General features: G+C 37.7%; 1 protein-coding gene across 3 annotated transcripts in view; it reads left to right on the top strand.

Annotated features, from left to right (window-relative positions):
- The window catches only part of SEC24C (SEC24 homolog C, COPII coat complex component), a 36,018-nt gene that overhangs the window by 16,475 nt on the left and 6,914 nt on the right, over positions 1–12,629 (top strand). For 2 of the 3 annotated variants that reach the window (XM_004942080.5, XM_421617.7), the window contains 9 exons: positions 811–879; positions 2,490–2,601; positions 3,755–3,882; positions 6,519–6,657; positions 8,152–8,267; positions 9,339–9,463; positions 9,697–9,888; positions 10,916–11,009; positions 12,307–12,423. In XM_004942080.5, coding sequence (XP_004942137.1) covers positions 811–879; positions 2,490–2,601; positions 3,755–3,882; positions 6,519–6,657; positions 8,152–8,267; positions 9,339–9,463; positions 9,697–9,888; positions 10,916–11,009; positions 12,307–12,423 — 1,092 coding nt within the window. The remainder of the gene's footprint in view (positions 1–810; positions 880–2,489; positions 2,602–3,754; positions 3,883–6,518; positions 6,658–8,151; positions 8,268–9,338; positions 9,464–9,696; positions 9,889–10,915; positions 11,010–12,306; positions 12,424–12,629) is intronic. The other variant, XM_015288325.4, reaches the window with a different exon arrangement.

Here is a 12,629-nt window from a genome sequence, read left to right as displayed (position 1 = left end):
AAAGTTAGGATACTACTTCAGTCGAACTTGGACAGCTTCACAAATTAGGATTACCTTTTGAAATTAAGGTTCTGAAGAAAAGACGAGCACTGGTGTGCAATGGCTAGCAGTGATGTGTAATATTAAGCCTGGACGTGTTATTGCTACTAGTCTGCTATACTTTCCTTCTGCAGCTCCTGGTGCTGTACTGTCATTGTCTCAGAAGTCCGCAACTGTTTGGTAACAGGGAACTCCAGAGCAGTGATTACAGCTGATTTTTAAAAACTCTAAAAATAATTTAGTTTTGATATACAGCTGAGATCTTTACTGCTACTATTCAGAAGTTACTGCTATTCAAAAAAGATGATCTATTTAGACTTCAGGTTTATATAAGGCTTAGGAGTGTGTATATTTTTTCGTGGAGTATAAGAATCTGTACTTGCTTGTCAGCTTCTTTTTTCCTACTGAATGAGATCTTAAATGGCTTTTATCAGTTACCTTCATTTCAGCATGTTCTTGAAACATAAATTCCCAATTTCTAACCAAAATGAGCACGTGAGCTACTACATCTGATAGCAATGTGTCTCGGTATCGCAGCAAGACTGACATTTGGGATTGGTGAATGTTGCAGAAGCTGATATGTTTCTTGTTGCATGAGTGAATGTCCAAATATATCTAATTCCAGTGCTTCAAGTTTGGGTAGAGAGAAGTAACACTGTTACTTTTTGTTTTATTATTCTCTTCTCTTTCTTTCTCTTTTTCTTTCTTTTTTTTTTTTTTTTTTTTGGTGGCACTCTTTTTATTTATATACATATTTAAAAAAAAAAAAAGCAACTTAATGAGCTGCCACCCCAGCAGAAACCCAGGCACAGAATAGACCCAGATGCAATTCCTAGTCCAGTAAGTGCTGTATATATGTCAACTGTAGTCTGTGTTGGTGACCATCTATGCATGCATGAAACCTGAACTTCACCTCATTAACCCTTCATCACTAATCCTGTATCCTTTCCTTGCTATGTCCTACTCGCCTTATCAAAATGAGTATGATAATACCACGAGAGGTTGTTAAAATTTCTTCTGTGATGTTGGTGAGGCAATAGAAAGTAGACTGTTTCGGAAACAGATCATGAAGAATGTCTCCCCTTCACTTTATCTTAAAATACATCCATCAGATTACATGGCACTTCAAGTGTAAAGTCATCAGTGTAATTGTCCATATAGTGTGTTCCATATTAACATACACACCTTGTGAGCCTTTGTAGCCATGTCTTTTACCATTTCTGAGCAGGATTTGGTTACAGTTCTTGTTGATAGCAGTACTGGGCTAGTGCTCTGAAGTTCTGTAACAGGAGACAACTGTTTTCTTCTGATGTTACTTGCTGATGTAAATCTTCTAGTTGACTACTGTGAAGCATGGGGAGCTAGAAACATTCTTTCATTATCTGTACTAATTTGTAACCATTATATTTTGATTTTGAAAATACAATGGTTATGTCTAGAGAATTTTACCTGAAGAAAAAGCAGCTACCTTTTGCACTGGAAGGAGAAAAACCAATTACCCTTGTACCAGTTCCTCCTTGTTTAGCTAAATTTGGTCATAAAACAGCTACAAGCTGTGAGGTCATCAATGTCAATCAGTCTGTAGACTTTTGAGATGGGACTCGATTTAAGTGAGAGAAGTCTGATGCTGTGGGTGGTGTTTTTTTCTGGCAACTTGGAATCTGTACTGAAAGGGTGGAAGTTCTGTTGTGCACAATTCCACATTTCACAATTTAATCGAAGGATTGTGTGGTGGCAAAATAAGATCAGAAGAATTGTTGATAGTTTTAATTTTTGATTCAAGCACCGGTATAGTAGAGGTAATTAAAACTATGTAAGAACAATCTTCTGTTCTTATGCAAAGTTCAGTGGATATTTTAGTCAATTAAAACTGTTCAGTGCTTTTCTGTTCTCTGTAGTACATTTATATTAATGACAAAATTGTAGTTCTAATAAAAATGAAAACTTTCACTTGTTTTGTGAAGTCTAAGCTTGAATCATTGATAACTCTCTATTGAAACTCCACTTTCCGCATCTCCAAAAAGCACCATGAAAGTAACAGAAAGGAAAAGCCAGGTCATCTATGCAACTTCAGCCTGAGACTAAAATAAGCTTCTGATTTTAATTTGGCTACAATCAGTAAAAAAGGAATATTGGCAAAAATTCCTTTATTGGTCTAAATTTCTTTCTTGAGTTCAGATCACATCATAGCACACAAAGTATACTGCCACTCAAAATACTTGGGAAAATTGTGTAACTTGCATGTTATTTGTTAGTCATTCAATATTATTTGAAATCCAGCTGAGAGGTGACTGCTTGATAAAACTCATTTGCTTTAGACTTGTTATTTTTTTAGAGCTAGTGATGTTTGCCTCAGGTTCCCTTTTCACTGCCTTGCACATGCAAATTTTTTGTTATCCAGTGCTTTCAAACCAAGCCTCCAAAGATTAACTCAGTGTTTTCCATTGTAGATTCAAGTGATTGAAGATGACAGAAATAACCGTGGATCAGAACCGTTTGTCACTGGAGTGAGAGGGCAGGTCCCACCTCTCGTTACTACCAATTTCTTGGTCAAGGATCAAGGTAAGACAACCAATCCACAGCTAAAAAGGATGGTTCCCAGGAGCAGCGTAAGTGGCAGATGAAGCTTTTTCTGTACAGCTGTATCATGATAGCTCAGAATTGAAACTTACCAGCAATATTGTTTGAATTCATCTGAAAATGGTGGGATAATAAGTGGGATGTCATTTGGTCCATGGGTTTCTTCGAGAAAGAATATTTCATCTTTATTTCCCATGGTTTTTTTGGAGTTTTTAGGCTCCCTTAAAACTTCAGAATCCAACACTATAGTCAGGTGCTTAGTTTCTCAGCCAGACCTAAGAAATTAGTAATGAGATTTTTGCCCATAGTGTGATTTACTCTGCAAAAAAGAATGGAAAAGGAGTTTTTTTTTTTTTTAAGAGCTTGAAATTGAGGATTAAGTGGAGTCAAATTTGCTTGTTTTGATTTTTGGGGCTTTTATTATATGTTGTTAATCATAAAGAGGCATTCAGTTTGGAATTAAGTTTATGTAATTCTTGTGGCTTCCTTCCAATTCAGGATATTCATTCTTTCATTTGGTGATTCTGTAGTGCGGGAAGAAGGGTAAATTTGTTTGCTGGGCACGTGTCTGTGTCCATCTGCTTGTCTGTGAGGTGAAATTTCACTGCACAAGAATTGGTAAAGAATGAATTTCATGTAAAAGTCCATAACCTTAAAATATGTGGTTGCATATGAAACTGGGAAGTGTACTTTATTTCATTTTATCAAAAGAAAATAAGGATGTTGTCTCCCTCCTTTTGTGAAAAGGATACATCTTTAATGAAGTTGCATGATCCTCTGTTCACACAGTTCAATGTTTTCTAATAGATGCTTTTTGCACAATATTAACCATATTTTAAAAACTTAAGCACAGTCTTAAAGTATACTTGATGATATAAACAAACCTCAAATACAGCTGATGGTCGTCAAGATACCCTTTGACCAACTAAGTGAAGCTGAGAAACTAGAAGCTTGCACACACAAAATAATGATCGCAGCAGGAGTATTTATTGTAGCAAATAGGTATTATGTATTTTGAGGATAAAATTCCATTTATAGAGGAGTAGCCTTCAGCACAGTTGAAGGTATCTTGATTTCTGTTCTTAAATATAAACTTGTGCTAAAACTTGTTGGGATTTGTTCCTTTGTTCTCCAGGTAACGCAAGCCCCCGCTATATAAGATGCACGTCTTACAATATTCCCTGCACCTCAGATATGGCCAAACAGTCCCAGGTTCCTCTAGCTGCTGTCATAAAGCCGCTTGCTACTCTACCCCCAGAGGAGGTGAGAACTGCATACAGTTACAGATGTACTGTATGCTGTCTGAACTTGTCAGGGGAATGTCATTACATGTTCATGTTTAGCAGATACCTTGTTTAAATTTGAGCAGTCAATCTGTTTAAGTAAGGAGAGCCGGGTAAATGTTGGTTGTTCTGTAAATATGCAATAGAGATGCAGAAAAGTGTTGTGTTGAAAATGTTTAATATTTTGATTGCCATGCTAATCTCTGCTATTGTTTTTTGTATTAAGTGTCAAGCATCACTGACCCAATGACCTAAATACTAGGATGTTAACAATTGCACGTGCTTTCAGATATCTCAATTTCTTTCTTGGCCTGTGATATTTAAGTGGTTACTAATCACTGATATTAAGGGTTGCCTAGGGTATCAAGTTGTGGAATTGGATGAGAATGTATCAAGTAGCACTCATTAAGCTAATGTTGTGCACGTGCATGGTGCTGTGTGGAATAATTGACAGTGCAAGACTGAGGGCCAGGTTCTGCTGAACTGTACTTGAATTTCTGCATTCATTCTGTGCAGCCCTTTCTTCTAGGTGTAGTAAGTGATTAGTTAGCCCTTCTACCCACTCCATCTGGTTGCTGGGGAGATAAAAGCTCCAAGGATATTGGAGCTAGAAACTGTATTAAAAGTGTTACAAATACTGTGGTTACTGTGTAGCATTAGCTCACTTAGAACAGTGGCTTAAAGACAAATAAATAAACTTGTGAACTTTTAATCTAAGTTTGCAGTGTTTTATGCCTTGTTAAACTTAACTGTAGCATCTCCTAAGGCAAGGAATGTTTTCTCGAGTTTAAGGATAGGGTTTATTTTATTTTATTAATCTTCCTAAACTGTGATTTAGATTTTTGAAAATTGGTTTGTGATAAAACTGAATTGTGAAATTAATGCCTGCATCTCAATGAGGTTTAAAAGGAGCACAAGAGGTGAATGCCGTCTTGTTGGAAAAACCTGAAGGCACGTTTTTAGAGTTTTACAAACAACTAGTTGATAGGTCTATGGTGTACTTAGGCTTTGAGCAAACACCTGTGATATCCAGGAAAAAAACTCATCTAGGATCAGAAAACTGTTCTGGAAACTGGTTAGCTTCCATCATTGGAAAGCTATTTATGACAAGGGCAAGCTCCTTGTGGAGGGGGCTGTTCTGACACATGAGGGCTCAGCTGTTTAGAGCAGTAAGACTGTAAATAAAGCTAAAGCTTAACATATCACTAGTGAGAGGATACATAAGACTGGTGAGAATGCAATGTTTGGATAAATCTAGGATCTGTAAAATACAGGACCTGATTGCAAAATTACAGAGCCTTTGTCCTGTGCTAATGCACACCTTAGAAAGCAAAACTTAAGACTCAGTAAGAAGAAACTCTGTGCCTTCTGGGAATAAGTGGTTAATAACAAGTTATAGATAGTTAGGCATGTCTGCAGCACCCTTGCATTTTTTGGGTGGACTGAGGCTGAAGAAGAGGCTGTGGAAGCACAATACCAACACTGCCTGGCAATAATAAATCTTGAAATTTGGTTTCCTCAGAGGAGGTCAGCCTGGGTAGGATCTATGAAACTCTGGCCACAGAGCCATTGTGTCATCAATAAATGACTCCTGGAGTTGAATGAGAGTGGGGTCTGCATCATGAAGAGGAAGAAAGTGCCTGTGTTGTCTGTTCGATTCATGTTCATAAAGTGTGTTGCTCAAAAATAATGAGAGGTTTAGGAGGACTAGAAGAACTAAATCTGGACACCGTTAATGTCATGCAAGTTAAAAATAAGCAGTTATACCTATTGTGCTAGATTCTTGATTTTGAAAGGTGTGGTAAACTGTGAATGCAGATCATAGCTTCAAAAATTTATCAGTCATTCTACAGGGAGTCTTCCTCATTCTGAGACTGAGAAGCTGCAGAAGTTGCCAAACATCTTAATCTGTTTTGACCACAAGCACATTGTTTTGTCAGTAATAGTTTAAAAGTGGGTTGCTACATGGCAGTTTTAAATGACTTGCTACATAATGGGGTTGGGGCAAGCAGAACTGACAGATGTGCTTCAATTCATGGTGGTCTTCAGGAATGAGTGTGATCGGTTTAAATTCTTGAAGTTAATCTAGATGCTTTAAATTCTTAAATATGTGGAATGCAGTGACTCACTTCTACTTTTTTTTTTAGATCTTGCTCTCTACAGAGGGAAAATATAAGAGGTAGAGAGTTACATTTTAAAAAACAAAAAGTAAAAAAATAGTTGTGCTTACTGCTGTGAGGTTATCACAGCTGTTATTTGCATGGCTTCAATCTTGCGTTCATTTGAGATCCATCCATGCTGTGCAGTGTGGCACTCCTGCTCTTGAAGCAAGCTACTATATAAGGTAGTGCAGCACTGTGCAGCAGTACTTGTTTGTGTCAAAGTAGGATAGCCCATTAGTGACTGCAGCCCAGAAGGGAACTGCTGTGTTGAGAGCTTGAGTTGAAAAACATTTTTGAAATACTTGTTCAGACTTCCTCTGTGTTCTCTCCCACAGCTGCTGAAATGTTAAATCCTGTACAATGTACAGGGAAATTGTTTTAAGCTCTGCAGTATGTGTGGTCAATTTTATTTGTAATTGTATGACCTTTCTTTTTATTTTCCCTGCTTGCACAGACCCTTCCTTATTTGGTAGACCATGGAGAATCTGGTCCTGTCCGATGCAATAGGTGCAAGGCCTACATGTGCCCTTTTATGCAGTTTATTGAGGGTGGGAGGAGGTTCCAGTGCTGTTTCTGCAGCTGCGTCACTGAGGGTAAGGTTTCTTCTGAAAACCAGACTCTAGGCACTACTGATCTTTGAACAAGATTCAAAGCAATGAATCTTAATCGTGTTACAGTCATTTATAATGTATGCTATGCTTTAACATATCAACTTTAGGGAAAACAACCACCAACCAAAAAAAAAAAAAAGAAATAAAAGATGTTCAGTGCTCAGTTCAGAAATGATGCTCAAATTGGGTAGGTGCTTATGCGTTGCAGCATTGTAACTTCAAATTTGGAACATGAAGTACTTGTTGTATGATGTGTAGTGTTTTGAGAAATTACTTATGGTACTGAGATTAACCTCCAGACAGTAGCACAAATTAGGATTTTTTATTATTATTATTTTATTTTTTGCTTGCAAAACCTCTTTGGACACTAGTTGGAGGTGAGATTGCAGGTAGACCTGCTGTGGCTGGATAGGAGTGTTCAGTACATGCCAGTTAGTATTTGTTGCTCTTCTAAATCAATATAAAACACGTTCCCTCTTAAGCAGAAGTGGCTGTGTGCTGCTCATGGCATGCCATCTGTGGATTTGTTTTGTATGGACAGTGGAAATGCAGGATGCAGCAGCCTTGGTTTTGAGGGTTTCATTTGATAGCGCTGCTGGCTTTTGTTCTCACCTCAGTTACTCTGTGTAGAGGTCCATGGCAAACCAAAATAGGAAGTTGGCTGAGGCTGGAAATGGCTGATTTAAGAAACAAACAAGAGAAACTTTCATGGTGATTTTCCGTAGCCTGTGTGCAGTCTCTGTCACTGTGCACTCAGTGGCTTTACTCAGCTGTACCTGCAACAACTGAGCAGCTATAGAAAAGGGAAGGATGCTCAGAGGTAGCCAATGAAAGAAATGCTGTGAAAGTACAATGTAGTTATACGTAATACTTTGGAACAATCCCTATTTTCAGCATAAAAAAATCAGTTATCTTGTACTGAGTGTATACTTGGAGAGTGGAGCGTGATCTCTTTTTATATATGCACAGTTTTAATGGTATCACTTTGTTTTCCTTTGAACTGATGAAATTTTGAGTAACTCATAGCAAAAGGAGTGGCTCAGTCTTTTGGTGTGCCTAAACAGAATGAGTAATACTGAAGCCTACAATTTGCATCAAATTCTATTGCAAGTCATTTTTTACTGCTTTTACAAGACTGGTATTTTTTCCTTTGGACTAAATCCTTCAGAAAAATCCAAAGAGCATGTTGCAGTCATCTTTCTGATATGAAATGTAAAGTGAGAATGTAAAGGAGATTAAAGAAAAGCAGAGTGGTGACTACACAGCGTGCCAATTTGTGCCTAAGACAAACTAGAAGCAGTACATCTGTATCTATTGGATTTAATGATATTCTTAAATCGGAGCAATGATTCTTGTAATGCTTGCAAACTAGCTAGTTTTCCTGGAGTTTTATCGGAACCAGCTGTTGCCACGTTAGCTCTCTAGTGGCAGTGTTTATCATGGTTACATCTCTGAAGTTGTTGTTTTTTCCCCCAGTGCCAGCTCACTATTTCCAGCATTTGGATCATACTGGAAAGCGAGTAGACTTCTATGATCGACCTGAGTTATCACTGGGTTCATATGAATTTCTGGCAACAGTTGACTACTGCAAGGTACAGTATGTGTTTATTACTGTATTTTTTGTTTTGCTTTTAAGTAAAAAAAAAACTTTTCTGTGACTTCAATAGTACTTTGTTATAGCTGCCTCTGTCATTGTCTTCTGGAGCTATATAAGCACTTGCAGCTGGAATATGCTTTGTCACCATAGCAATTGTGCAGGAGAAAGTGTCTCTTGATAGTCTTTGGGGCACAAGGAGAAGGTAAAAGAGGTTCAAGAAAAATGCAGTAGTGATGGTATAATGTGACACTTGGTACAGAAAATGAGCTTTACCTATTGAAATTAAATTTCAGCTACAGCTGTGGTGGTTAAAAGCACAAGAACAGGGTGGAAATATGTGTTGTTAGAGCTGTCTCATTTTTGGTTGAAGACATAAATCATAACTGACTTCTGAGGATGACAAATCCTGGGCAGTGCATGTTAAAGCAACTTCAAACCATAATGAAAAATAGATGCTTAAATGTTGCAATTTTAGCTAGTTACTTTCTGATGCTTCAGGTTTAGTGAAAGATAAATCCATTATGTTGCAATTAACAGCTTAAAATGTCTTCAAGTCAAATGAGATGTGATCTTCCTAGCTCTTCTGAAAATTCTGATTTGCTTTTGTTCTGTGTGCGTTCCTTTCAATATGGTCTGTAGACTTGAGAAAACTTCTTTTCCCAAAGTAAACTTGATGTTTAAGTAGAAGGGAAAGGATGCAGCTCTTGGAGGAAAATGTTTTGCTCTGTATTGAAGAAATCATCTAGAACAAGTCCTAGACAAATTCCAGAGTCTTAAACTACAGGAGATGTCACTCTCTACTTTCACTATCTGTCCTCAGTTGTGGCTAGGCTGCTGTTAACTGAGCAAAATCTGTCAGGGGAATATAACACTGGTCTGTTTCAAGCATAGAGTGCTTACCCATCTTTATTACTTGGACAAGAATGGGAAAGTGGTCTGAAGAAAAAATTGCTTTTCATGAGTGGAATGTATATGGAAGTTATTAGAGTTTGGGTCAGCATTCATTTGTCCATGTTACAGAGCAGTTAGATGAACTTAATGTGACATCTCTTTCCCTCTTCCACAGAATAACAAGTTTCCCAGTCCACCTGCTTTCATTTTCATGATTGATGTGTCTTACAATGCTGTGAAGAGTGGCTTAGTGAGACTAATATGTGAAGAATTAAAGTCAATCTTAGATTATCTGCCCAGGTAATGTGCATTGTAAATTGTTGTATCCAGTCCAAAAGGAGGAAACTCACTTTCTCCCTCTAAAAAAGCCTGTGAAGCTATTGTTCACAAAGAGATCAAGCAGGACATCTTTGAGTATTTTCTAGCTGAAACAGTTTTTCTTCCTTTCATTTTTTCCTTATCCCTTACTGTGCTGTATTCTGTATAGTGGTTTCACTCACCGTCTACTTAAATGTGAATTATGTCTCTTACAGGGAAGGCAACATGGAGGAATCAGCCATTCGAGTAGGCTTTGTCACTTACAACAAAGTGTTACACTTCTATAACGTGAAGAGCTCATTGGCACAGCCGCAAATGATGGTTGTCTCAGATGTTGCAGACATGTTTGTGCCACTCCTGGATGGCTTTCTGGTGAATGTGAATGAGTCCAGGACAGTTATTACCAGGTAACTGAAATTGAGTTATGATGTGTGTAGTAAATGTCTAGTTTGGTAGATTGGGGTGTTGCATTTAAAAGTGTAATGTTCACTGTTTCTTTGTCCTGTTAAACATCTAGAAGTCACTTTATGTATTAGCTTCCTATACTGTTTCAGATTAAACTTTCAGGAGAAAACAGGACAGTTCTTCAAGTAAGGGTGTAGTTCGCTTGTAGTCCAGCTTGACAGTGGGTGTATATAATGGACTTTGGACCAGGTGGGTCTTTAGGGGTAAACAAGCAAACTAAAAAAAGCCAACACAACTAATATGATCTGGAGTGTAATTTGTAAGAATACTGAATCATTGTCTTTAAGGCAGCTGAGGGGGTAACTGTAAAATAAGGCAACAGATATTTCCAACTTTGGTTCTGTGGGGAAAATTAAATGAGCAGAATACAAAAGATAAAATTTAGAAGGAAAGAAAAAGAAATCTGTGAAATTTTGACAAACTAATATTAATTTAACTATGGTGTATTGTTAAATAGGTTTTGGGAACTAGGCAGTGCATGGTTTCGTTTTTTTTTCAAGAAAATTATAGCTGTGTATTATGTAGTGCATTAACAAGAACAAATACAACGCTGTGTATTATACCATTTAATCTTTCAGTAGCACACAGATTTTGGCAAAGAGGTGCAAAGTGTTGCTAGACTTTCTTTAAGAGTTAATTTAGCAGTATGCATTGGAATATATTAAAAAAGCAAGAATGCAGGGGAGTTGTTGATACAGGCATCAGATGAAGCTGCTGAGAAAGTCAGTGAGGGATGACAAAGCATGAGTTCTTTTCCACAGCAAAGTAATGACATGCCAAATACTGGGGAGAAGAAGTGTTTATGTATGTGTGTATATTTATGTATATGGACATAGACACACTTTATATATTGTTGGGACACTTGTTTAAGCCACCTAGTCTCATAGTTCACCAGCAGCATCTCTATGTGGCTTGACAATTTTAAATTTAATCTTCCTGAATTTTTCCTTTTTTCTTGTTTTTTGATAGCTTGCTGGACCAGATTCCAGAAATGTTTGCAGACACAAGAGAAACAGAAACTGTTTTTGGACCTGTGATCCAAGCAGGGCTGGAAGCACTAAAGGTTAGTAAAGGCGTTGTCATGGCAAATTGTTTTCTCTACTCTGAAGTTCAGGTTCATACACTTCTAAGAAAAATCTGAAGTTTTTTAAGTCTTGTTGTTGTAGATAGACTTGCTACGTGTAGGGAGTACTTGGCTGTTAAAGAAGGTGCGTGTACCTCCAGTTCTATGTAGTTGGCTCTTCTTTGCCTATTTTTTTTAAAGCATTTTTGCACAAAGCACAGGAAATGTGGTTTAACCTTGGTGGCCTGGCTGCATTTTTGCTTTGAACAGTTTCCAGAATCTACCAAAAAACCCGTCCTTAGAAAATTAAAACCAGGTGCTGAGCTCTATCATGTTTTATTTAGGTGTCCTGTAATGTAGTATCTTTCTAATGCTATGCTTGAAGTATAATCTTTAGCTAAAGGAAAGAAAGCAATCTATTGAAGTTACCCATACAGACGTGTTAACCCAGTAAACTTTTCCAAAACTCTTCCATTCCAGTACTAGGGAATCGCACGTGTGATTTAAGTCAGACTTGTGTGTACTGATGAAGGTCGTTTCCTGTATGATTTCCTCCAGATCTGTTCCTGCAGCTTTATTTTTCTGTCGTGTGTGTTCTCAGAAGTAACCACTATGCTCAGATTTGGTGACAGTTGTTCAGTCGAGACAGAATTCTAACTACCAGTTGATTTCTCACATACTCTATTTGGCAGAGCAATTAATCTACTAAACATCAGCTAATGTTCATCCAAGCTATTTATTTAAAACTATTTCTCAAAAGTCAGACTACAAAATTCTTTACCCTTTCTTTGACAGTTCTGTTCCTACAAGCTCAGCAGCTGTAAATCAGAATAAATCAATCTAACTCATTTGTGCAAAACCTTTTGTAGCTGCTTTGGAAAATTAAGACCTCTTTGTCTTGTAGCCAGTCCTTTTCTCCCTGCTATGGAACTAGCACAGGTCCAGAAGAACAGAAGTTTCATTTTCTGTAACTAATCTGTGCTCCCTGTGTTAGGTATCACCGATATAACCAAGTGATTACTGAGTCTGTGTGCCTGATGCATGTTAACTTCCTGACATAAAGAAAGGAATCATAGAATCATAGAATGCACTGGGTTGAAAAGGACCACAATGATCATCAAATTTCAACCCCCCTGCCATGTTCAGGGTCACCAACCACTAGACCAGCCTGGCCAGAGCCACATCCAGCCTGGGGCAGCAATAAAGTTGCTTGTATGTGTGTTCTTCAATCACATTTTCCCTGAAGATTTTTATTAAATGTTTCTAACCTGAGCAACTTCACCCCTCTCTTCTGCAGGCAGCTGAGTGTGCTGGCAAGCTCTTCATTTTCCATACCTCTCTGCCCATTGCAGAGGCCCCAGGGAAGTTAAAGAACAGGGATGATAAGAAACTGATCAACACAGATAAGGAGAAGGTAATAATGACTTGCATGATGCTTAGGGTACACTTTACATGGGATAAAATAAATCAAACATCTCAGTGAAGGAATGAGAAGTGGATAGCATATAATGTAACCATCAAAGCCATTGTCTTTCTACATTCTGCTTTTATCTTCTGCTCTCAAGCAGAGATGTGTAGACAGCTCTAGTATGAGAAGAAAATGTATGTCCTAGTTTCTTA

Source organism: Gallus gallus, chromosome 6 (assembly GCF_016699485.2).
Source record: "Gallus gallus isolate bGalGal1 chromosome 6, bGalGal1.mat.broiler.GRCg7b, whole genome shotgun sequence".
NCBI classification, from domain to species: domain Eukaryota; kingdom Metazoa; phylum Chordata; class Aves; order Galliformes; family Phasianidae; genus Gallus; species Gallus gallus.
This window is presented reverse-complemented; position numbering and strand designations above follow the sequence as displayed.